The sequence below is a fragment of the Bufo gargarizans genome, chromosome 4 (genome assembly GCF_014858855.1).
Source record: "Bufo gargarizans isolate SCDJY-AF-19 chromosome 4, ASM1485885v1, whole genome shotgun sequence".
Taxonomy (NCBI): domain Eukaryota; kingdom Metazoa; phylum Chordata; class Amphibia; order Anura; family Bufonidae; genus Bufo; species Bufo gargarizans.
In genome coordinates, this window is record NC_058083.1 from 220,164,570 (window position 1) to 220,191,008 (window position 26,439).

A 26,439-nucleotide genomic window follows, 5' to 3' on the forward strand; every position below is an offset into this window, starting at 1 on the left:
TGGACAATTTTGTGACATAATTTTTTTATTATTGCTTTCTACTTTTCTTCTGCTGAAAATCACTTTTCAATTGGTCGTAATGAGAATTTTTAAACAGTTTGTCCTCTGCAGCCTTCAGGTTTTTACTGCCTTTGCAGGCTGTTCTTTCTGCTCTTCTCTGAAATCTGTCAGAGAGTTGCTGTCGGCCTATCTGTAGTTGGGAACACTCATTTAAAGGAAATGTGTCACCAAAAATTGTATCTGCCAGTTAAAACCAAATAGTGACATCTCCATTTTTCTAATCCGTTTTTATTTTCTGATTGCAGATTTTTTATTCTATTTCCTAAACATGATTATGGGGCGGCCATCTTGCCTTAGCTTTACGGCAGCCCCACGGGCCAGTTTTCTAGGCATGCTCTGTGACCTGTGCAGAGGTCATTGTACAAGGAAGGAGTAGATATGCTTTGACAATCACCCTGTCTCATCTGTCATTCTAATTCTGCCTGTAATGATATCGCCTCTGTGTATAGATAAGCAGGGCACTGTACAGACCAAGAAGTGGCGCCTATTATTAGGCTTAGTGGCCAGTGCAAAAACTGCAGGATTTTAGATACAGTGACATGAAAAAAAAACATCATCAAAAATTCTTTATAAAATATGTTAAACATAAAAACGTGATTTAAACAGTAGGTCATTTTCTGACACATTCCCTTTATGCTAAATTCTTATCAAACTGATAAGACTTCTTCTTATACAGGGTTTGTCTCCCTTTAGCAAGTGGCATTTACTAATGTATTGTGATTACAGACAATAGCATCCAACTGTCCCCAATGGGGCTCACAATCTAAGGCCCCTATCAGTATGTCTTTGGAGTTCAACTTTTATTTTCTAAACCAGATTGACAAAATGAAATCTGATTTGCTATAGCCAACACGGTGCTCCTGGGTCAGTTTTGGCCAAATAGATGGGGCCCAATGTGTAACCAGTCATCTTTATAATGGTGGGATCTCCATGTCTATTCATGTCAGTAAATTGACAAGCTTTTCAGAGTGTATCGCATAGAACAGCTTTCACATACCATACGCACCGCTCTATAAATGTAGCTGACACTTTGCCAGGCCTCTGACAGGAATAATGTGGGTGTTGAAAAGCGTTTCAGTGGTAAGCATTTCACGTTTTATATGTTAACTGAGTTTCTCAATTCACAAACCCGTTAAATAAAATCAGTTGGTAGTAACAATCTCTAAAATCAGATAATATTTAACATGGGACGATGCAGAATTGCGGTGCAGAAAAGTAGAAAATATAAACTGGCAAAATTCCGATGGCTAACCCCTTCCCGACATATGATGTAATAGTCTGTCATGGCAGCAGGTGCATTCCCGCATTACGTCATGGTGATCGTGTGGGCATCGGAGCAGTGCGCGCCCGATCACTGCATGGGCCCGGCAGTCCGTGGTAGCCGGGCCCCTGCTGTATCCGCCGGCATCGCTGTATAAGCCGGTGCCGGAGGATTAACCCCTTCTATGGCGCAATCAGCGCTGACCGTGGCATTGAAGGGATTTGCGGCGGGTGAGGGAGCCCATCGGGTCCCTGCGCTGTTGCGGCGGGGACCCAAAGGGTGAGAAGGCAGCCCGATGCCGTGCAGAGGCTGCCCAATGCCTTGCACGACATTGGGACCTGCCTTCTACGGGTGCCCAGGAGATCCAGAGTAATACACTAACAGGCAATTCATTACAATACAGATGTATTGTAATGCATTGCAGATGGGATCAGACCCCCATAAGAAATAAAGTTAAAAAAAAAAGTAAAAAAAGGAGTTTTTAATAAAAAAAAATAAACTTTTGAAGTAAAAAAAGAAAAAAAGACCCTTTCCACTGATTTTATATTAAAAAAAGAAAACACACACATATTAGGTATCAACACGTCCGTAACGAACGGCTGTATAAATATATCACATGATCCACCCCATCTGATGAACACCGTAAAAAAAAAAAAAAAAAAAACCTGTACCAAAAAAAAGCAATTTTTGTCACCTTACACCAAGCGATCAAAATGTTGTATGCCCCCCAAAACGGTACGGTCACCTCATCCCGCGAAAAAAGAGCCCCTGCCTGTCACGCCCTGCCCTGTGAGAGGCCTGAGAAGATCTGACAGACTTGCTACACATGAGTCTATCTGACAGATTGTTCTGTTTCTCTTTGTTATGGTTTTGGGCAGGATCCCACCTCTCCACAGGTTCTGCTCATTAGCTATTTAGTGGTGCTATTTATACCCGCCTCTCACTATAGCCCATGCGATTTATATTTTGCTTCTGGGGTTCTCAGCTGGTGTTTGGTCGATCTCCTGCTCCCCGTCAGTCTTAAGCTAACTCCTACTCCTTCTCTTTTGTTGTGTGTTCCGGCTAGGCCTCAGGAAGATGCTGGCTCTTGCACCTAGCGCTAGGTACTGGTTGTCTTATCTCCAGCTCCCTAGCTGAGGGTTTGTTTCAGTTTCAGCCAGGCTTAGGTTCCAGCGCATGAGCACTTCCACCTTAAGGATTTGCTCATGTTGTCAGCAGTCAGGGAAAGGCTCAGGGATTGGGTGGTGACCTTTCCCTGTTCCCTAGCTTTGGGCCCTAGCCTGGTGTTTTCTTGCTTTTGTTGTATTTGATTTGCTTCCTTTCCCTCATCTACTGTGACACTACCTAAGACAATCGCCCAAAAAAAAAAAAAAAGATAGCTCTTAAAACATCTTTTTTTTTTTTTTGTTTCAAAAATGCAATTATTATGTTAAAGTGAAATAAATAAAAAAGGCGATCAAAACGACGTCTGCCCCCAAAATAGAACCAATTAAACCATCATCTCATCCCACAAAAATTTGTTTCAAAAATGCTCTTATTGTGTAAAACTTAAATAAATAAGAAAAAGTATACATATTAGGTATTGCCACGTCCGTAACGACTTGCTCTATAAAAATATCACATGACCTAACCCCTCAGGTGAACGCTGTAAAAATAAATAAAAACTGTACCAAAACAACCAATTTTTTTGTTCACCTTGCCTCAAAAAGTTGTAATAATGAACAAAAAAATTTATATGTACCCAAAAATGGTACCAATAAAACATCAACTCTTCCTGCAAAAAATGAGCCCCTGCACAAGACGATTGGCAGAAAAAAAAAAAAATTGTGTTCAGAAAATGGAGACACAAAAACATATTTTTTTTTCAAAATTGCTTTATTATGTAAAACTGAAACAAAGAAAGAAAGTAGACCTATTTGATATCACCGCGTCTGTAACAACCTGCTCTATAAAAATAGTGCATGATCTAATCTGTCAGATAAACGTTGTAAAAAATAAAAACAGTACCAAATCAGCCATTTATTAGTTACCTTGCCTCACAAAAAACGTAATATAGAGCGATTAAAAATCATATGTACCCCAAAATAGTACCATATATATAATATAGTTGCGATTTTTTTCATAAATAAAGGTGAAATATTTCATGAAGTACAATGTGTCACGAGAAAACCATCTCAGAATAGCTTGGATAAATAAAAGCGTTCCAAAGTTATTACCGCATAAAGTGACACACATGTCAGATTTGCAAAAAATGGCCAGGGGTAGAAGGGTTTAATGAGGGAAGATTATTCTAAGGTCAGGTTTGTGATGTATCATGGTTGACCGCTGTCATTTTGTCTATTTCCCCTGAAATGTAGCTCCTCAGTAATGGAAGCAGATATCTTATCCGATCAGATGACATGATAGAAACCGTGTACAACGAGAAGGGCGAGATACTGAAAACTAAGCAGAGACGTCTCTTCATGCTGAATGACGTACTGATGTGTGCCACAGCTAATACAAGGTTGGATGTGGAAATTACATGTTTTTTGTCTATAAAAAGAAATAATCTGTGAGAAATAGTATTAAAGGGGTTCTCCGGGCTTTTAATATTGATAACCCGGGGATAGGTCATCAATATCAGATCGGCGGGGGTCCGACACCCCCCCCCCCCCGCGCTGATCAGCTGTTTGAAAAGGAGGTGTGCGCCATGCCAGCGTTGCCTCCTCTTCACTGTTTACCTTCTTGCCGTCGCCTCTGCAGCGGTGAGCAGGTGCAATTACACCTAACTGTCCCATTCATTTCAATAGGACGGATCGTTCCCATACACTTGTATAGGAGCGATCCGTCCGATTGAAATGAATGGGACGGCTTGGGTGTAATTACACCTGCTCACCGCTGCAGAGGCGACGGCGAGAAGGTAAACAGTGAAGAGGAGGCAACGCTGGCATGGCGCACGCCTCCTTTTCAAACAGCTGATCGGCGGGGGTGTCGGGTGTCGGACCCCTGCCGATCTGATATTGATGACCTATCCTGAGGATAGGTCATCAATATTAAAAGCCCGGAGAACCCCTTTAATGTAGTAGTGGAAAGTCAGAATATAAAAAGATAAAAAGGTCCCACTTTAAATTGATGTCTGCACTATTAATACGGGTTTGAGTAATGCTCACCACTGCTTTGTATTACATTGATTTTTACTTATAATACATGTTATTGTGATTTAATTATGAGCACTTATACTCTGGCAGGGGATGCTGCATGGTGCTACTGAGCCAGCAGATGGCACTAGCATGCACTTATCGAAAACAGAGCCTAGTCTGGGAGCAAGAAGTTTTACCAGTGCAAATCTAATTTTATGTCACAATTTAATGAGAAAATGGAAAGAAAAGCGCAAGGAAATAAAATGAATCTGTTTTTATATGTGATCGTATTTATATACACCTGGACTACATTATCTGCTTCCTTATATGCAGGCTAAAAATATCCATATGAATCTGGTTTTAAACTATGTTTTTTTTATTGTCAAGTAAGTGTGAGAAACTGTACTTATAAAAGTGAATGATGTGCTCAACAGCGTAATAAATACGTGCAGATCTAATACTGGTATCTTAAAGACGGTCCTTATACGTCCATCTGAATAAGGCTACTTTCACACTGTAGTTTTGGCTTTTGGTTTGTGAGCTCCGTTCAGGTCCAGAAGGGATCAGTTTTGCCCTAATGCATTCTGAATGGAAAAGGATCCGCTCAGAATGCATCAGTTTGCCTCCGTTCAGTCACCATTCCGCTTAGGAGACGGACACCAAAACACTGCCGGCAGCATTTTTCTGTCCGCCTTATGGTGCGGAGCAAGACACAATAGGAAACGGATCCGTCCCCTATTGACTTTCAATGGTGTTCATGACGGATCCGTCATGGCTATAGAAGACATAATACAACCGGATCCGTTCATGACGGATGCACGCGTTTGTATTTTGGTAACAGAAGTGTTTTGCAGATCCATGACTGATCCGCAAAAAAAAACGCTAATGGGAAAGTAGCCTATTCTGTATGATGATGTAGCACAGGTCATTTAGAAGCTTCCTTTCTATCTTAGGTCGTCTAATGAGGGCAGCAATATGGTAACAAGTCAGAAATACTTACTGAAATGGAGTGTACCCCTGGATCATGTTGAAGTTATTGAATATGGGGAAAGTGAAGAGCAAGGAAATCAGACTCTGTTTTCCGCCTTGCATACAGCTGAGAAGGTTGTTTGTGTCAAACCAAGTAAGTACCTGATAAACCTGAGAGACACAGAGATCAGTGGTAGAAATGTCTATATACTTGTAATGGAGTTCTAATTCTTGGAGCTTTCTTTTGAGATTGTCATTTTATATTGTTAGGCCAGACACAGACGAGCGAGTTCAATGCAAGAAAGTCGCATGTGGCACTGTGAGCTCCCGTTCTGCCCTCCGCTCCTCTGACAGGATCACACAGCATTATAATGATTTGTAAGTTGGACCCTGAGAGACCTGGAATCTACTGAATTACACGGACTGCTTTATGTCACTGTAATTAAATAGATTATAGGTTTCGCAAGAACACACAGCATTATAAATCCTTATAATGCTGTGCAATCCTGTCAGAGGAGCGGAGGGCAGAATGGGAGCTCACACGCCGACAGTTTCTCACATTCTCGCTCATCTGTGTCTGGTGGTGGTATTCAGTTTTCAATGCATTTTCCCCCCTGAGAAACAGCACTACGCCTGTCCATGTGCTGTGCCTGGCATCGTAGGGGATCCCAATTCCATTTACTGTAGGTATGACCTGCAATGCCAGAGACAGTCCATGGACTGAGGTGACTGTTTCTGGAAAAAAATTATCATTTTTCAAAAACCTGGGCAAACTTTTTGAGTAACTACTTTTTGAGTAACTAAGGCTTAATTATTAAATTCTGACAACTGGTCTGACTTCTGACTTATAATGTTTTATTTTGTTAGGGAACGTGTAATCAGAAAAGGATTCAGTGTGTTTTTATGAATTTATTTTTTATTATTATTATTATTATTATTATTATTATTTTTACAATCCATATAAAAGAATCCTAACCCCTTCCTGACATCCAACGTACATGTATGGTGGATATCAGGTCTTTAAAGATGGCTCCCGCTCCGGAATAGAGCGGGCACCAAAGGAACCAGCTGTTGGCTGTGGGTATTGGTATTGGCATTCAACCCCTCAGATGCCATTGTCCCTGATCTCTGCCTCTCCCAGAATGGTGTTCCTTGTAAGTAATGAGCCAGAGCTGTATAGGATAATGGAGAAAATTCCATTACTCTCTACAAGTTGCAGTCTGAGGATTGCATGTTGGGGTCTACTTGGGTCCAGCTAAGAAAATAAATTATGAAAGGCCCTTTAATGTACATAAAAAATGTGAATGTCAGGTGATCATGTCTCCACGTATTAAAACTGAAGTTACAGGCCCAAACCCTGAGGCTGCACTGCTGATAGATTCTGATGGCAGCATATTTATTTCTGATTTGTGTTGTGGAGATCAGGGGAAAACAATCTATATAGGCAAGAGCATTTGTCACCCCCTTAAAGTCTGTCTGTCATTATATGCTACATAGGCAGTGACCCAAGAGAGGACAGCAGTGGTGGTGCTAGTGGCTAGGATATGAGTAGTAGTAGTCACAGTAGCTGTCCTCACTCTGGTGCTTCCCCTGGTACATCTTGATTTTAGGGCTCCCAACTGATGTTAGGTGGGTTGTCTTCAGTGTAGGTGGGTTTCGTGTTGCAGGCAGGGCTTCCTTGGAGTGCTAAGAAGGAGTGATGATGCAACAGTGCAGAGAGGTAGTGCAAGGCAATGATGAGGCTAGATTTGGGGGTATCCACTTCACTGTACTTTGCTGAAATAATTCTTGCAGATGATGCATGCACTTGTAGAGCCTATCACAGGAAATTATTACTCTCACTATAGCAATGCAGTGTCCAAATGTGGGGTGTAGTGTTTTAACAGATGTCCAGTTTATCTCAGAAGTAAGGCAGGGTGCATGAAGCTTCTCCCTAACTGAATGCAGTGAAGTCCACAGACTCAATATGTGTGTTCTCTTTCACTGACAACTTGTCCACAGTCACTTTTATGGTGTAATCCCGTCTGGTGCTTCTCTCTGGCACCAGCTAGCCACTTTAGCTGTTGGTTGCACTCCACACTGTCCTACAGTTCCCAGCTCATAGGGATGGGGCCAGCCCACCCTAGTAACTGAGTCTAGGGAAAGGGATTAACAATTTCTCCTATACGGAGCCTGTGGGAAATAATATACATAGTAAAGTCACATAACCCCATTTAGAAGTGAACCGTAGGGTCACTGCGCATATATGAGGACAGGTCCACTTTATTATTAGTCCAAATGGCACAGAAAATGTTTTGTTATTTGGCCAATAGCAGCTAACTGTCACGGTCCTCCCTGTGACAGAGGTGAGAAGATCAGATAGACTTGCTGCACGTAAGGCTATCTGACGGGTCTCTCCGTTTTCCTCTTTGTACAGTCCTGATCAAAAGTTTAAGACCACTTGAAAAATGGCAAAAAATCATATTTAGCATGGCTGGATCTTAACAAGGTTCCAAGTAGAGCTTCAACATGCAACAAGAAGAAATGAGAGTGAGACAAAACATTTTTTGTGCGTTAAATTTAATGAAAACAACGAATAAACTGAAACAGGCTGTTTTTCAGCTGATCAAAATTTTAGGACCACATGCCTTTTAAAAGGCCAAATCTGTGCAAAGATGTGGATATATTGTCATTTTCTGTCAGGTAGTCACACGTTGTGATGGCAAAGGCAAAAAAACTCTCCCTTTTTAACATGGTCGGGTTGTTGAACTGCATAAGCAGGGTCTCTCACAGCGCGCCATCGCTGCTGAGTTGAGACGCAGTAAGACAGTCATTTGGAATTTCTTAAATGATCCTGAGGGTTATGGAACAAAAAAGTCAAGTGGAAGACCCCAAAAAATTTAATCAGCACTGAGCCGGAGGATCCAATTGGCTGTCCGTCAAGACACTGGACGATCCTCGACTCAAATTAAGGCCCTTACTGGTGCTGACTGCAGCCCCATAACCATCAGACGGCATCTGAGACTGAAGGGCTTCAAAAACAAAAAACGTCTTCAAAGACCTCGTCTCCTTGAACGCCACAGAACTGCTCGTTTGGACTTTGCAAGAGAGCACCAAACATGGGACATTCAAAGGTGGAAGAAATTTTTATTCTCTGATGAGAAAAAAATTTAACCTTGATAGTCCTGATGGTTTCCAACGTTACTGGCATGACAAGCAGATCCCACCTGAGATGTTTTCTACGCGCCACAGTGGAGGGGGCGCCATAATGGTCTGGGGTGCTTTTTCTTCAGTGGAAGAATGGAGCTTCAGGAAGTGCAGGGGCGTCAAACGGCCGCTGGCTATGTCCAGATGTTGCAGAGAGCATTCTTCATGACTGAGGGCCCTCGTCTGTGTGGTAACGACTGGGTTTTTCAACATGACAATGCTGCAGTACACAATGCCCGCAGGACAAGGGACTTCTTCTAGGAGAATAACATCACTCTTTTGGCCCATCCTGCCAAACAGTTCCAGACAGTGCGGCCATCTTCACCACTTGGAGAAATGTTCCCACTCACCTCATGGAAACGCTTGCATCAAGCATGCCGAAACGAATTTTTGAAGTGATAAACAATAACGGCGGAGCTACTCATTACTGAGTTCATGTTTGGAAGTTGGATTTCTGTTTTGGGGGGGGTTTCGTTTTTTTTTTTTTGGAGGTGTGGTCCTAAATTTTGATCAGCTGAAAAACGGCCTGTTTCAGTTTATTCGTTGTTTTCATTAAATTGAATGCTCAAAAAATGTTTTGTCTCACTCCCATTTCTTCTTGTTGCATGCTGAAGCTCTACTTGGAACCTTGTTAAGATCCAGCCATGCTAAATTAGATTTTTTTTGCCATTTTTCAAGTGGTGACCATGCCTTTTGATATTTCCTTTTGGAGTTGCTAGAGCTTGTTTGTCTTGGATCTCCTGCTTCTCCATACATCTCAAAGCAAAGTACTAGTTGCCTTTTCTGTTTGTTGTTCTCTGATGTGTTTTGGTTCTAGGCCTCAGGGAGATGTGGGTTCTTCATCTGGGAAGGAACCAGCTGTCTCGACTCCTGCTACCTATCCTAGGGCTTGTCAGTTTTAGCAGGGCATAGGTATCTGGCGTATGATCATTTCCGCCATCAGGATTTGCTCATACTGGCAGGAGTTAGGGAAAGGCCTAGGGATTACTAGCAGGTCACCATCCCTCTTCCTTAGCTTTTGAGGCCTGGATGGAGTCTATTTCCTTTTGTGTGTATCTGGTGTTTTCCTCTTCCCCATTCCCCGTGACACTAACCAAGAACAGAGCTGAGCAGACACCTCCCACCACCAAGTCAGCAGTTATTAGCCAGACAGGTCTATGTTTTTTGTACTGTTTGAGCTAAGGCTACTTTCACACTCGCGTTTGGTGCAGATCCGTCATGTGCTAGATTGTGTAAAAGAAAACAGATTAGTCCCCATTGACTTACATTGTGTATCAGAACAGATTTGTTTGGCTCAGTTTCGTTCGACGGACACCAAAACGCTGCAACACTCCAAAGCGGAATGGAGATGGAACGGAGGCAAACTGATGCATTCTGAGCGGATCCTTTTCCATTCAGAATGCATTAGGGCAAAACTGATCTGTTTTGCACCGCTTGTGAGATCCCTGAATGAATCTCACAAACGGAAAGCCAAAACTCCAGTGTGAAAGTAGCCTAAGAGTAGAACAGAACTGTCCCCATACTATGCAGACCTCTAACAGATACAGATCTATTTTAGGCTGTATTCATTTTCTGCCATGGTTTTCCAAAATTGCGGTAAAAACAGCACTGCGGCCACAACGCCCCTTATATTGTAATGTACACCACAGGATATTTTGTAGTTTCTGCTTAACGAGGACCTTTCACCAGAATAAAACTTCTAAACTAACTATAAAGGCATGTAGAGCGGCACCCAGGGACCCACCTGCACCTACTGTTATACCTGGGCGCCGCTCCGTTCTCCCGTTATTGCCTCTGGTATCTTCATAGTTAGGCTCCACCCAGGGGAACCTGCCGGCGCCTCCTTCCCCCATGCTGCAGTGCTGGCCAATCACAGCGCTCAGCTCATAGCCTGAGAGGCTTTTTTCTCTCTCAGGCTATGAGCTGAGCGCTGCGATTGGCCAGCGCTACAGCATGGGAGAATGAGCCGACTGCAGGTTCCCCTGGGTGGAGCCTAACTATGAAGATACCAGAGGCAATAACGGGAGAACGGAGCGACGCCCAGGTATAACAGTAAGTGCAGGGGGGTCCCTGGGTACCGCTCTACATGTCTGTATAGTTAGTTTAGAAGTTTGATTCTGGTGAAAGGTCCTCTTTAAAGTGAGGCCAAAAAACATCTGCTGATATTTGGAGTCTGGGAATATTTTAGACAAATTTCCACCTAACTGCATTAAATCGTTGATTTATATCAGGGATGGCCAACCTGAGGCTCTCCAGCTGTCGCAAAACTACAACTCCCAGCATTCCCACACTGCCTACAGCAGGGCATGGTGGGAGTTGTAGTTTTAGAACATCTGGAGAGCCGCAGGTTGGCCATCCCTGATTTATATGGTCTCCATGTAAGAGTTGGAGTAATCTGGTGAATGATTTCTGAAAAAGTTCATTGTCCAGCCCTGTGTACAGACATCTGGAGTGCTCAGCACCCTGATTTGCTCATCTAGTGGACGGACTATAACTAACTAGTGGGAAGGAAATGAAGTTTTCCTTTTACATAGATGCAAAGCTTCCTTTCATTACATTCCTGTGAAGAATTCTGCTCCACATCTATATGGTCAACACAGACCCCCTTGTCCTGAGAGTTTGGTCTTGTCACTATAAGCGACATGATTAAAGCTCCTGATCTGCTCTGATTGCATTGGCACCATTCGGAAATGTTTCTTCACACAAGAAGACCATTCATTACACTCATTAGCATTTCTGAATACCAATTAACTGCTTAGGGCCCACATGCTTCCTGGACGACCAACAGTATACCTAAGAATGCAAATTACAGATCCACTTTTATTACATTTTTAAATATATATAATATTTTTTCTTACCCAGTTGGATTGGCAAATAGTTATACTTACCTGCCCCCAAAGACTTCTGTTTCATACAAATGCCTATTTCAGCTCAATCATTGACATAGCCTTATCATCTTATTATAACCTTTGGACAGAACATCTTTTTTATCTGTTATGTTACAGTTTCCACTTTCCTATCCATCTCCTTACAATTTTTATCTTAGAGTATACAGTGTGCGCCTTTTAGCATCTTCTGACATTGTTCTGATGTTTAATATTGATGACCTATCCTCTGGTAATAGGTAGTTAATATCAGATCGGCTGGGGTCCGACATCTGGCACCCCCCTGATTGGCATCTGCACAGCGCACCGAGAACAGTGCCATCCATTGGGTAACAGTTGTACTTTGTATTCACTTGAGTGGGGCTTGGCTGTGCCTAAGCCATGTGACCGATGTCATGTGATGTCACTGGCCTAGAAAGAGGCCGCAGCACTCACCTGATAGCTGTTGTTTGGATGGCTGTAGTCGAACCTCATCCGATCTGATATTGGTAGCCTATCCTCAAGATAGGCCATCAATATGAAAATCCCTCACTACCCCTTTAAGACATTTTTTAGATGATCCCACAAAAAATCACTCCAAAATATAGCTCCCACTGTGGTGGTCCCAGCTCATCCACATATTACATGTCCAGCCATTTATTCGAATGGCCTGCAGATAATGCACAATAACGGAAGTCTGCGGTGTTTCCTGGTGATAAGAGCTGATTGGTGAGGGTTTCTCAATCCATCTGAATTCTGGGCCAGTTTCAATATATAAAGGCTTGTGAAAATGAGAGGCCATTTAATACGATATCCATCACACATATTGAAAGGTGTCGTGTGTTGTCCATTTCACTCACCACCATATGAAGCTCTGTAAACGGAAGCAACCAGTCCTGCTCACATTCTAGGACAGGCTGCTGATGAACCATTGTCGTTTGAAATTAAAAATAATGATATGCAGCTTAGTTTTATGTCAAAAACAGTGTAATCTGCAGTAGATCCTTAGGCTACTTTCACACTCGCGTTTTGTGCGCATCCGTCATGGATGGATCTGTTCAGATAATACCACCGTCTGCATCCGTTCAGAATCGATCTGTTTGTATTATCTGTAACATAGCCAAGACGGATCCGTCTTGAACACCATTGAAAGTCAACGTTTTCTATTATGCCAGATTGTGTCGGAGATAACAGATCCGTCACCATTGACTTACATTGTGTGCCAGGACGGATCCGTTTTCTAGTGTGCCAGATTATGTCAGTGAAAACGGATCCGTCCCCATTGACTTACATTGTGTGCCAGGACAGATTTTGGCTCAGTTTCATCAGACGGACACCAAAACACTGCAGGCAGCGTCTTGGTGTCCGCCTCCAAAGCGGAATGGAGACTGAACTGATGCATTCTGAATGGAAAAAGATCCGGTCAGAATGCATTAGGGCAAAACTGATCCGTTTTGGACCGCTTGTGAGAGCCCTGAACGGATCTCGCAAACGGAAAGCCAAAACGCTAGTGTGAAAATAGACTGATTCCCATGAATTCTGTTAATAATTTGCATCATGTATAGTGCAGTGTGTATTAAAGCATGGACCCAGCATAGCTGTCATTGATCCTTTATACACAGAAGCAGTGATGCCAGTGTGAACAGAGCCTAAGCGTGTCAGTGTGGACTGTAACAAGAAGTCATGTAGCTTTGAAAATAAAAGAAGTGATATAATTGGTTGCCATGGGATTTTTATGCTTTAACATTTTCCTTCTTTTAGTATTCTGTATATTTAATTAACAATTAACATTATTCCATCTGTACATCTACAGATAAATTATACTTGGGGCCTGGACAACTTTATCAAGATTTACAGAATCTACTGCACGATTTAGATGTTGTAAACCAAATCTCTCAATTAGTATCACAACTAAGAGGAAACTATCAGGTAAGCACTGCTGAATTTCTTATTACCTGATCTGAGAGCAATGTGTAATACTATGAGAAGATAGAGGAACACGCCATTTTTAAAAGGCTAGGGAAAAAAGGATTCCAGAGTGTGGAAACCTGACCTCCCCCTTCCATGCCAGTGTTTGACAGCCTTTTATTGTATGAACATGCTGCAGATATTCAATTTTCATCTTAAAGAGAATCTGTCAGAAGTTTTGACTATGCAAAACTGCTGACCTCAGTGTTATGAGGAGTAGTGTGAATATGAACTTGTATTCCCTCAGGCACTGCTTTTGCAAGTGCTTTCTGCATTGAGCTGCTGCACAACTCCTTCCCTCTCCTCCAAGTAACAGCTTTAGCAGTCAACCAGGACACCTCTACAGCTGTCGGGCAGAGGGGCTCCACCTCCTGGGCACTTGTGGGAGCAGTGTCTGGCAGAATAAAAGCTCCTGTTCATAATACTCCTGATAATAAATATTCCACAAACGGTATGCTTGTAGTGCTCTCCCCTTCCCTACTTAAGTGCTGTCAGCAGTGTAGCATGAACAAAACTACTGACACTCAATTTAAGTACATCTGGCTGCTTTAGAAATGAGTTTGCCTTTGTATTTTCACACAGTATAACACTTGTACTTAAAGACGTTACATAATAATTAAGATCTTCTGTTTAGAAATACCAGTATAGCAACTGACTGAAGAGGACATAGCTATATCTTATTTATACGAGAGAAAACATTTGTTGGCACAGTTTTAAACCCTTCAACCCCGGGCCTGTTTTCACCTTCCTGCCCAGGCCATTTTTTGCAAATCTGACATGTCACTTTATGTAGTAATAACTTTAAAACGCTTTTACTTATACAGGCAATTCTGAGATTGGTTTCTCGTCACATATCATACTTCATGACAGTGGTAAAAATGAGTAAAAAAATATCATTTTTATTCATAAAAAATTGGAAAAATTAGCAAATTTCCAAATTTTAATTTCTCTACTTTTATAATATAGTAATACTTTCAAAAATGGTAATTACTTTACATTCCCCGTATGTCTACTTCTTCATGTTTGGATGATTTTGAAAATTACATTTTATTTTTTGTGGACATTAGAAGGCTTAGAAGTTTGGATGCAAATCTTGAAATTTTTTGGAAAATTTCCAAAACCCACTTTTTAAGGACCAATTAAGGTCTGAAGTCACTTTGTGAGGCTTACATAATAGAAACCACTCAAAAATGACCCTATTTTAGAAACTACACCCCTCAAGGTATACAAAACTGATTTTACTAACTTTGTTAACCCTTTAGGTGTTCCACAAGAATTAATGGAAAATTGAGATGAACTTTCAGAATTTCACTTTTTGGGCAGATTTTACATTTTAATCAATTTTTTCCAGTAGCAAGGCAAGGGTTAACAGCCAAATAAAACTTAATATTTATTGCCCTGATTCTGCGGTTTACAGAAACACCCCACATGTGATCGTAAACTGCTGTACGGGCACATGGCAGGGCGCAGTAGGAAAGGAACACCATATGGTTTTTGGAAGGCAGATTTAGCTGAACTGGTTTTTAGATGCCATGTCCCATTTTAAAGCCCCCCGATGCACCCCTACAGTATAAACTCAAAAAAGTTACCTCATTTTGGAAACTACAGGATAAGGTGCTAGTTTTATTGGTACTATTTTGGGGTACATATGAGTTTTAATTGGTCTATATTACGTTTTTTGTGAGGCAAGGTAACCAAAAAATGGCACAGTTTTTTGTTTTTGTTTCTTTTACAGCGTTTACCTGAGGGATTAGGTGATGTGACTTTTTTATAGAGCAGATCGTTACGGACGTGGCAATACCTAATATGTCAACTTTTTCTTATTTATTTAAGTTTTACACAATAATGGCATTTTTTAAACCACAATAATGATATTTTAGTGTATCCATAGTCTGAGAGCCATAGCTTTTTTATTTTTTGACCGATCCTCTTAGGTAGGGTCTAATTTTCTGCGGATTGAGGTGACGGTCTGATTGGTACTATTTTAAGGGGCATACACCTTTTTGATCACTTGCTGTTGCAATTTTTGTGATGTAATGTGACAAAAATGGCTTTGCTTTTTTTTTTTTTTTTTTTTTTTTACGGTGTTCATCTGAGGGGTTAGGTCATGTGATATTTTTATAGAGCTGGTTGTTACGGATGTGGCGATACCTAATATGTGTATATATTTTTTTTATGTATTTCACTTTAGCACAATAATAGCAGTTAGTTTTGAAACAAAAAAATTATGTTTTAGTGTCTCCATGTTCTGAGAGCTGTAGTTTATTTTTATTTTTGGGGCTCATTTTTAGCGAGATGAGGTGGCTGTTGTGATGTAAGGTGACAAAAATAGCTTTTTTTATTTATTTTTTTTACACCGTTTTTTTATGTGTATTTTTTTATGGTGTTTATCGGACAGGGTGGATCATGTGATATATTTATAGAGCCGGTCATTACGGACGCAGCGATACCTAATGTGTGTGTGTGTGTGTTTTTTTTTCTTCTGTTTTTTATAAAATAAGGGAATTTTATTACTTAATTTTATTAACCCCTTTTATTACTTATTTCACCTTAAGGACCAGACAATTTTTTGCAAATCTGACCAGTGTCACTTTAAGTGGTGATGACTTTAAAACGCTTTGACTTATCCAGGCCATTCTGAGATTGTTTTTTCACCACATATTGTACTTCATGACACTGGTAAAATCAAGTAAAAAAAAAAATCTTTTTTATTTATAAAAAAAAAAACAAATTTACCCAAATTTTTTTTTAAATGGCAAATTTCCAAGTTTCAATTTCTCTACTTCTATAATAGATAGTAATACCTACAAAAATAGTTATTACTTTACATTCCCCATATGTTTACTTCATGTTTGGATCATTTTGGGAATTATATTTTATTTTTGGGGGATGTTACAAGGCTTAGAAGTTTAGAAGCAAATCTTGAAATTTTTCTGAAATTTTCAAAAACCCACTTTTTAGGGACCAGTTCAGGTCTGAAGTCACTTTGTGAGGCTTACATAATAGAAACCACCCAAAAATGACCCCATTCTAGAAACTACACCCCTCAAGGTATTCAAAACAGATTTTACAAACGTCGTTAACCCTTTAGGTGTTCCACAAGAGTTAATGGCAAATAGTGATAACATTTCAGAATTTAGGTTTTTGGGCAAATTTCCATTTTAATAATTTTTTTCCAGTAACAAAGCAAGGGTTAACAGCCAAACAAAATGCTATATTTATTGCCCCGATTCTGTAGCTTGCAGAAACACCCCATATGTGGCCGTAAACTACTGTACGGGCACACAGTAGGGCGTAGAGGGAAAGGTGCGCCGTATGGTTTTTGGAAGGCAGATTTTGCTGGACTGTTTTTTTGTTTTGTTTTTTGACACCATGTCCCATTTGAAGCCCCCCTGATGCACCCCTAGAGTATAAACTCCATAAAAGTGACCCCATCTAAGAAACTATACCCCTCAAGGTATTCAAAACTGTTTTTACAAACTTTGTTAACCCTTTAGGTGTTGCACAAGATTTAATGGAAAATATAGATACAATTTCAAAATTTACACGGCAGGGCGCAGAAGGAAAGGAATGCCATAGGTTTTTGGAAGGCATATTTTGCTGGACTGTCTTCTTTGACACCATGTTTTTTTTTTGTTTGTTTTTTTTTTATGGCGTTCACCATGCCAGGAAAGTAACATGACCGTTTTTTAGATCAGGTCGTTACGGACGCGGCGATACCTAATATGTGTAGTGTATTGTATTTTTTATTTTTTATTCAGTGATAAATGTTTTTTTTTTTTTTTTTTTTTTTTCTTTTTTCACTTTTCTTTTTACTTTTTTTTTTTTTGACCCAGACCCACTGGTTCTTGAAGATCCAGTGGGTCTGATGTCTGTATAATACAATACAGTACACTATATAGTGTATTGTACTGTATTTTACTTACACATTGTCTGAACAGATCTATGCCTTTAGCACAGATCTGTTCAGCACCATGGACAGCAGGATGCCTGAGAAGGCGTCCTGTTGCCATGGGAACCTTACCCGTCTGCCACAACTGAGCAGACCGGGAAGGGTAAGGAGGGGGGCTGTCTGGGGGCTCCCTCCCTCTGTAACCTGTCTGGGGGCTGCAAAGGCACAGCAGCCCCCCGATGGGAAGAGGGAGGGAGCTCTCTGACTTTTAACCTCTTCCATACAGCGGTCCGTACGGCCCGCTCTATGGAAAGGGTTAAACGGCTGACATCAACAGCACAGATGTCAGCCGTTTATACCAGAGTGTCAGCAATGAGAAAAATATATTTTGAGCAATTTAAATTTTCTGATCCCCGCAGGCAGGTTTGAATTGACCTGCAGTTTGCGGCGATCAACGACACGCGCATTTAGCCGAGGTGCCTGCTCAATGATTTGCACTGTAGAGTTTCAGCTGGCCTAGTGCCTGCAGCCTATCAGAGGCCGGCGCAGGCGGCGTGATGACGTCATCGCGCCACCTGAGCCATACAGCGTGGGACACAGGCCAGAAGAGGCCTGCATCGCATTACTGACATGGAGGGAAGTATGTGTTTCTTTTTTTTATTTTTATTATGTACATTACTTTTACTGGCGGGGGCTGTTATTACTGGCAAAGGGGGGGCTGTTATTACTGGCAATAACAGCCCCCAGTAATAACAGCCCCTCTGTGCCAGTAATAACAGCCCCCAGTAATAACAGCCCCTCTGTGCCAGTAATAACAGCCCCCCCGGCTGTTATTACTGGCAAAGGGGGGGCTGTTATTACTGGCACAGAGGGGCTGTTATTACTGGGGGCTGTTATTACTGGCACAGAGGGGCTGTTATTACTGGGGGTTGTTATTAATGACACAGAGGGGCTCTTATTACTGGGGGCTGTTAATACTGGCACAGAGGTTAGCTCCACAAGGTTAGCTCGCACAGGGTGCCTGAACACCTAAGGCCGGCCCTGATAGTAACAATACATTAGTAATTGCCTTGTATTAACTTTCTCTACATGATATATCCCATTTGCTGAAGTGAGACAACCGCAACTTTTAATGCTAAAACTTACCTAGGCATTTTTTTTCTACATGTTCCTTATCTGTTATGAAACAAGTGACATTTTCAAGTCCTAACCAAAAATATTTTTTTAAGAGGGAAAGTTGCCTAAGAATTGTTAGCGGGGGTGAAATCAGCCAGGTAGTTGGTGTTAGAATAGCCTTTCAGTCAAACAAATTGACCACAATGAAGAATCTGAATCATTTGGAGCATGTTTGTGATGGTTGACATCTCATGGAGCCTTCCTGCACCAAATATGACTGAGTAATCTAGAATGCTGCTTACAGACAGGCTGTCATAGACTCCTATGGAAAGTGTGTGTCTTGGTTACCAGACTGTGACTATATCTGAGGAGGTACACTGTGTGACAGTATAAATGTCATGTAACATCTGAGCCAAGCCTCCTATCACTTTACATCTTCTCCTTTTCACAAAATAAACTTTTCTCCAGAGACTGGGCTCAGCTTTTCCTCAGTCAGAGCATAGAGGGCGTTAGGAGGAAGTCACCGGTCTCAGTCTGGCAGACCTTCTGCAAGCTCCTCAGATTAGGCCAATTTATAGAAATCTTGGGGTCCATGTACATCTCCCCACTGCTGTCCTGCATGTTCACCAACAAGCTGTGCTGCAGAGCAAAATGTAATATTTTTTGCATGGCGACCATGTAAAATTAATTATTATATGGCTGCTTCCTCTAAGGCAGTGTTCCCCAACTTTAGTCCTCAGGACCCACCTACCGGTCATGATTTGAGAATATCCAACGGAATGTACACCTGAGGTAAGTCCTGAGGCATTGACACTAATTATATCACCTGCTCAATACTAAGGAAATCCTGAAAACACGACCACCTGGTGGGCCCTGTGGACTGGACCTGAGGAACACTGCTCTAAGGCAATGTTCACATCTGTGTTGTATGCTTCATTGGGGGTCTCCATCACAGATTCTGTCTCAAAGAGTGGACAGAAGTCCTGCATGTACAAATAAGCAGACACCTGAATGAGAACCGAGGAGACCCCATTATAGTCAATAGGGTATGTTCCGCTCCCTTGATTTCAGTTATGGTGCTGAATCTAGCACGCATGTTACTTTCGTTCTGTTGACGGAGCAGAATAATGAAAATAACTAGCCGTGATGAGAACGTGGTCCTGTGCTCTCGGAATGATAGTTAAGAATATCAGATCCTACGGACAGTATTGCTTTAAAGCAGGGATGCCCAACCTGCGGCCCTCCAGCTGTTGCAAAACTACAACTCCCAGCATTCCCTGATAGCTGAAGGCTGTCCAGACATGATGGAAGTTGTAGTTTTGCAACAGCTGGAGGGCCACAGGTTGGGCATCCCTGCTTTAAAGGTAAATTCCAGTATTATAAAGTGTTGTCATCCAACCTCTGGAACCCCACCAATCCTGAGAACAGAAGAGCTGCAATTCTGGTTTAGTTCTGCATGCCAGTTTTCCTTCCGGCACTGTGCTGCATGGTAGGGGTCCAGGGTACCGCTATGCAGGTTAAACAGTGCAGGGCAGGCATTGCTATGTCCTCATCATTCTCATGGGAGCTTAAAGGGAACATGGATGGCCAGAGCGTGTGCCACTTTTAGTGGTTCCTTTCAGTGCCTAATGGAAGAGGTTCCTGAATTGGAGACCCATCTATAACATCCATATATCATTATAGGGCATATCATCAGGGGGTACAATATTAAGTGTTTAGTTATCTGGATGTTCAGGCACACATTAATATCATACAGCAAAAACCTATTTTACGTTGAGCATATATTTCCAGTGTTATGTCTTTAATGAAATGTCTACAGAGTGGAAACTTAAATTAAAAACATTAATAAATGGTCATTTTGCGGTTGCCTTGATATTTAACATATTTTTGTTATTAATACAGGCCTCATTGACGTTTTTCCATTCAGAGTAAATTTGTCCCATGTGTTTTACTGAATAGTTGTAAGCCAGTCAACTAATGGTCCTCTTGTGTAAATCAGAGTTGTCAGTGTCTCGACATACATGGACTAATGGGTCCAGGAGGGGACACAGCCCATTTGGTGAACTGAGATCTAGTCTTTGATCCTTTTTTTGTTGTTTTTTTGTTTTAGAACTTGAATCCTACAGTTGCCCAGGACTGGTCTTCAGGCTTACAAAGACTGATCTTGAGGAAAGAGAATGAAATTCGAGCTGCAGACCGCTGCAGAATTCAGCTCCAGCTTCCTGGCAAGCACGACAAGTCAGTGGCATTTGTTTTTGATGATTTTTCGGCCATGGTGTTCATACACAGCATAAATTTCGAGGCACTGTAACTATTTCAGTCATGCATATTCCTTTTATCTTCAATTTGAAATGTGTTTCAGATCAGGACGACCCACTTTCTTTACTGCGGTCTTTAATACTTTTACTCCTGCTGCAAAGCAGTCTTGGATCAATAATTTACAGATGGCGAAACTAGCTCTTGGTAAGTCATACAGTAATGGTGGAAGAAGTCTTTTATGTACCTCAAAGTAATTCAGCGTTACTCCACAGGCACTTGAGCAGCGGGCAATTTCCCACATGAAAAGTTGGGAAGTATGGATTGTGTTGGTCGCACCTGTCAGTTTATTCTTAAAGGGGTTTTCCGAGACTTCAATACTGATGACCCATCCTCAGCATAGGTCATCAGTATCTGAACAGTGGGACCCCTGCAGACCAGCTGTCTGAGAAGGCAGCAGCGCTTGTAATAGTGACCTACTCGTAAACTTTTCCTAGGCCAGTGACCACACGTTCATCAGTCACGTGGTCTAGTAGCAGCTCAGCACCATAGAAGTGAATGAGGTTGAGCGTGAGGTCTAGTACAGACGCTATACAATGTGCGGCGCTGTGGTTGGTGAGCAGAGAGAAGGCTTTGGCGCTCACAGGATTGCCGGTGCCTTCTCAAACAGCTGATCAGCGGGGTCCTGGGTGTCGGACTCCCACCGATCAGATACTGATTACCTGAGGATAGATTATCAGTATTAAAGTCCCTTTAACATTTATTATTATTCTACAGATAGATTTAATAGCGCTGTATATATAATGCCTCAATTTATACTATTCTTTGCGCTGTAGGATGTTCCAGATGATAAGAAATTCCAAAGATTAAAAAAAGAGCAGTTTACTGTTTGTGTCTTTTGTGCAATATTGTCTCATGTAGAATGTAAAATGAGGCAGAAGCCTATGTCACATCTGATGTTACTACATTTTGTTGCCCAGCTATTATGCCATTATAACTTTGCCAGCCACAGTGCCCATTAAAGGGCACCTGTCAGCAGATTTGTACCTATGAGACTTACTGACCTGTTACATGTGAGCTTGGCAGCTGAAGGCATCCGTGTTGGATCCATGTTCATACGTGCCGTGTTAATATATGCAAATGAGCTTCTAGGAGCAACGGGGGCGTTGCCTTTACACCTGGAGGCTCAGCTCTCTGCTACTGCCGTGCCCTCTGCACTTCTATTGACAGGACCAGGTATGATGACTTTTATACTCCCTGTTCCTGTCAAAGTACAGAGGGTGCGGCAGTTGCAGAGAGAGCTGAGCCTCTAGGTGTAATGGCAACGCCCCTGTTGCTCCTAGATGCTCATTTGCATATATTAAAGCATCATGTTTCTCAGCAATGCGGGCACATATGAACATGGGACCAACACAGATGCCTTCAGCTGCCAAGTGCACATTTAACAGATCAGCCAGTGCCATAGGTACAAATCTGCTGACAGATGCCCATTGACCTTGCCAGTCTTTACCTCATCCTGTAAGCCACAGATGTGCAGTATGCACCCCCTGTCCCCGAACAGCTAACTAGGTAGTAGAATTGTGCACAGGCAGGAATTCATGGTGGTATAGTATCTAAGAGGGGGAGAGAAGGAGACGCCAATGTTAGCAAACCTGCAACGTTGGCAGGACTGGCTGACCGACTAATGTGTGTGGTGGAGTCCTAGCTGTCACCAAGCAGGAGAGTGCATGTGGGAGAAGGATCAGTAATATTGGATTTTAAGGTACTGTAGCTAATCCTCATTCTCAAGGAGGTTCTCTGCGGAGTCTGGCTGTGGCTTAAAGATCTATTCTGGTTATGAGAAGTTATCGCCTATCCTGTTATAGAATAGGGAATATCTATTACATTGGTGGGGTCTATCCGCTAGGACAATCGCCAATCATGAGAATGTGGGTCACATAGACTGAAGTGAATAACACAGGGGGTCAAGCATGCAATGTGCCCCTCCATTCATTCTCTTGGCGATAGCAGGGTGCAGTGAATGGTGCATGCTACATTCTACATTCATTTTCTGTGGGAATGCCAGAGGTAGCAAAGTAGAGTGCTTGGCTATTTCCAGCAGTCACATAGAGTGTGGGGTAGATCTTGTGATCGCTAGAGGCCCAGGAGTTGGTCCACCACCGATCTAATCCCCTAAAGTCCATTAGTGTACAATGCACTGCCAGAAATGTGGTGCATAGTCTGGCAGTCGTGCTCCAGAATTTGAAACGTACTCCGGCTATGAGCTGGCGTAGAATTCAGCTATACTTTACACCATATTTCATTGTAAATTATAGTAAATCCAGTGGTCCGTAGAGGCCAAGCCCCTCCCACTATACCCCACCCCCCTTTTTCTCGCCCAGTTTCCTTGGGGGACACAGAAGACCTTGGGTATAGCTCATCTCCATAGGAGGCGTGACACTAAGTGAAGACTGTTAAGCCCCTCCTCCACAGCTATACCCTCAGCCTGGAGAGAGAGACTGCCAGTTTTTTGCTTAGTGTCCAAGGAGGCAAGACACTCCCTGCTACTGCAGGGCTCTTTTCTCCTTGTTTAAATTTTTATTTTTATTTTATTTTTGTTCCAGATCATACAAGGGACAACAGAGACGCACTAGACCTCTCTGTTTCTCCCGGGGTCGAGCTGCGCCAGTGCCGGTCTCCCGCACTGCTGCCTCCCCCACAGAAGGCAAGGTGGACCAGGGCAGCCCAGCTCCCCTGCATCCCGCCAGCGCAAGGGTCGCCCGCACGCCAAGTCCCTCTTCCAGCGTCCTGCCACTACGGTGCCAGAAGCTGAAGGGGCGACCCTGCTGGAACTGACCGAGGGTGAAGACGGCTGTGGTAAGAGAGAGGCTTCTCCAGCCCTACGTCCCCCCCCCCCTTTCTCCTGCGTGCTGGACCCCCATACTGGGGCCTCTGGGTGCTGCAGGGCGGCTGTTCCCTGCTCCCTCTCCTCCCCTTCTGACCTCCATCAGAATAGGTTCAGCCGCATTGCCCCCCTTCTTCCCTTGGGGGGGCGGCGTCCGGTCACCTGAGGGCCGGATCGTGCCCGCGGTTGATCATTCATCTGCCTGCCGTTATCTCTGTGCATTAGGCCTTGCACTCAGGGCGCTTTGTCATAGAGTGCCAGCTCTTCGTCCCAGCGGCTCCCTATCTGGCCCCCCATTCCTTACCAGGTGCGCTGTTCAGGGCCTGGGGCCCGTTCCTGACTGCAGGGGTGTAAGGCCTCGCCTCTGGTCCGCGGGGTGGGCTCCTGTGGCCGGCATGTACAATCCGGCCGGGCGCTGCAAATTTTTGGCACAGGTTTTTAGGCCTGCTGGGCCGCACCTCCGGCACAACTTTCTGGGACCCTGACTCTTCCGGCCCGCGGGGTGGACCCCCGCGGCCGGCATGGGACTTCTGAGCGATGCTCTAACTGGCCCCGGCCGACCGTCATTGCATTCCGGTCGGCCGGGCGTCACAAATTCTGGCCCAGGCCTCGCGGCCTGCTGGGCCGCAGTTTCGGCGCTCCATCCGGGCCCCTGACTCTTCCGGCCGCGGGGTGGGCTCCCGCGCCCGGTGTGTAATGCGCCACTCTGGCTCGGGTCCCGGCCGGTACATTGAACACTGTGCGGCCTCGGGCGCCGCAAAAATTTAGGCCCCGGCTTCTCGGCCTACTAGGCCGCAAAATTCCGGCCTCTGTTGGAGGGGGCGGGATCTTCTCCAGGCGCGAATTCTTCCCGCCTGAAGGTCCCCCCGCCCCCAGGGGATCGCAGCACCGCCCCCAGGCCGGATCCTTTAACCCTTTGGCTACTGGCCGGCTCCCAATGGGACTGTTTGGCTGGCCCTCCTTTCCTCAGAGAGCCTGTGCCCCTGTATGGTGTCCCCCTGCCTGCCTCAGGGAGGCTGTGTTATCATTATAAGAAATGGAGGAATAACGGAGTAGTTTCTTGTGGGCTGCGCAGGACGCGGCAGTCTCATCTCAGTAGTGCTGCCTGTATGCATGCCCCCCTTCCATGAGCGGCATGTAGCACTCCCTTGCTGCGGCTCTGGCTAGGTGCCTGTTCTCCTTTATAGGCAGAATTCGTCACCCTCTCCAGTTGTGGTGCCTGCCATGACCCTCCTTCCTAGGTTGGATACGGCACTCTCCCTGGCTGCGGGCTGGCCTTGTGCATGACCCCCTTAGGCGGATTACTGCGCCCTCACCAGATTCGGTGCGGGCCATGTGCACGACCCCCTTCCATAGGCGGAACGCTGCACTTTCCCTGGATTCGCTGCCGGCCATGTGCATGACCTCCTTCCATAGGCGGAGTGCTGCACCCTCACTGGATTCGCTGCCGGCCATGTGCACGACCCCCTTCCATAGGCGGAACGCTGCACTTTCCCTGGATTCGCTGCCGGCCATGTGCATGGCCTCCTTCCATAGGCGGAGTGCTGCACTCTCACTGGATTCGCTGCCGGCCATGTGCATGACCCCCTTCCATTGGCGGAATACTGTACTCTCACCGTGTGCGGTGCTGGCCAGGTACATGACCACCTTCCGCAGGCAGGACGCAGTACTATCGCTGGATTGGATTCACTACCGGCCATGTGCATGACCACCTTCCATTGGCGGTATGCTGCACTCTCATTGGCTTCACTGCCGATCTTGGGTATGCCTCCTTCCCTCAGGCGGCATATATACACTCTCACTGACTGGGGTTGTTTCTCTCGCCGGTAAGTTGCTGGCCATCTGGATCCGTTTTCAGCCATGTGCATGACCCCCCCCCCCCCTTCCATGGGCGGTGTGCTGCACTCTCACTGGATTCGCTGCCGGCCATGGGCATGCCTCCTTGCCGCGGGCGGCATACATACACTCTCGCTGACTGGGGTTGTTCTCTCACCAGCACATTGCTGGCCTTGTACATGATCCCCATCCTTGGCGGTGTGCTCGCACTCTCCCTGGTTGCGATGCTGACCATGTGCATGTCCCCCCCCCCCCCCTTTTCGGGGCGGCATCCTGCACTCTCGCCGGATACGGTGGCCTCTAACAGGGGTGGAATGCTTGCACTCCCATTGGATACGGTACTGGCCTTGTGCATGACCGCCCCTCGTTCCATGGGCGGACTTTTGCACGCTCACGTGATTCACAGCTGTCCTTGTCTGTGCTGAACTGGTACTTGTCCCCATTCATTGGCGGAGTAGTTGCACTCTCACGAAATTTGGTGTTGGGTGGATTATTGCACAATCATTTGATGCTAGGATAACCCTGTGCATGTCCCCCTTTCACTGGGTGGACCTTCTACATTCCTGTTGGATACCGTGCGGCCATGTGCATGACCCCCGTCTAGGCGGAATATGGTTTGTCCTGCTTCTCTGAAGTGGGTACTGGCCTTGGGCGTCGCCCCCCTTGTTGGGGCGGGCCTTGCACTCTTGCCGACTGCGGTGTTTGCCAGGTACATTCCCCCTTTTCTGGGCGGACTGCTTGCGTTCGGTCGCATGCCGTACTAGTCTTGTGCGAACTCCCCTTTCGGTTGCACTTTGCTCTTCTGTGGATACTGGGACTCTGTGACTGTCCCTCTTCGCTGAGTGACGTTTTGCAGTGAGCGGATGTTCTGTGCGCTCTGTGCGTTGTTTGGGCCGTGTATGCCTTTTCCTCCTGTAGGTGGTTGGCCTTCTCACTGCTTTCGGGGCTGCTCGAACGTGTGCCTCCCTTCCTTGCCGCTGGCCTTGCACGCTCTGAAGAGATCGTTCTATCCACCTGTTCCGGATGGG

General features: G+C 44.3%; 1 protein-coding gene across 3 annotated transcripts in view; it reads left to right on the forward strand.

The window, feature by feature from the left end:
• ARHGEF10 (Rho guanine nucleotide exchange factor 10) overlaps positions 1–26,439 on the forward strand; it is a 172,467-nt gene that overhangs the window by 95,095 nt on the left and 50,933 nt on the right. For all 3 annotated transcript variants that reach the window (XM_044288945.1, XM_044288946.1, XM_044288947.1), the window contains 5 exons: positions 3,679–3,824; positions 5,394–5,563; positions 13,273–13,388; positions 20,546–20,673; positions 20,798–20,898. In XM_044288945.1, the coding sequence (XP_044144880.1) occupies positions 3,679–3,824; positions 5,394–5,563; positions 13,273–13,388; positions 20,546–20,673; positions 20,798–20,898 (661 nt within the window). The remainder of the gene's footprint in view (positions 1–3,678; positions 3,825–5,393; positions 5,564–13,272; positions 13,389–20,545; positions 20,674–20,797; positions 20,899–26,439) is intronic.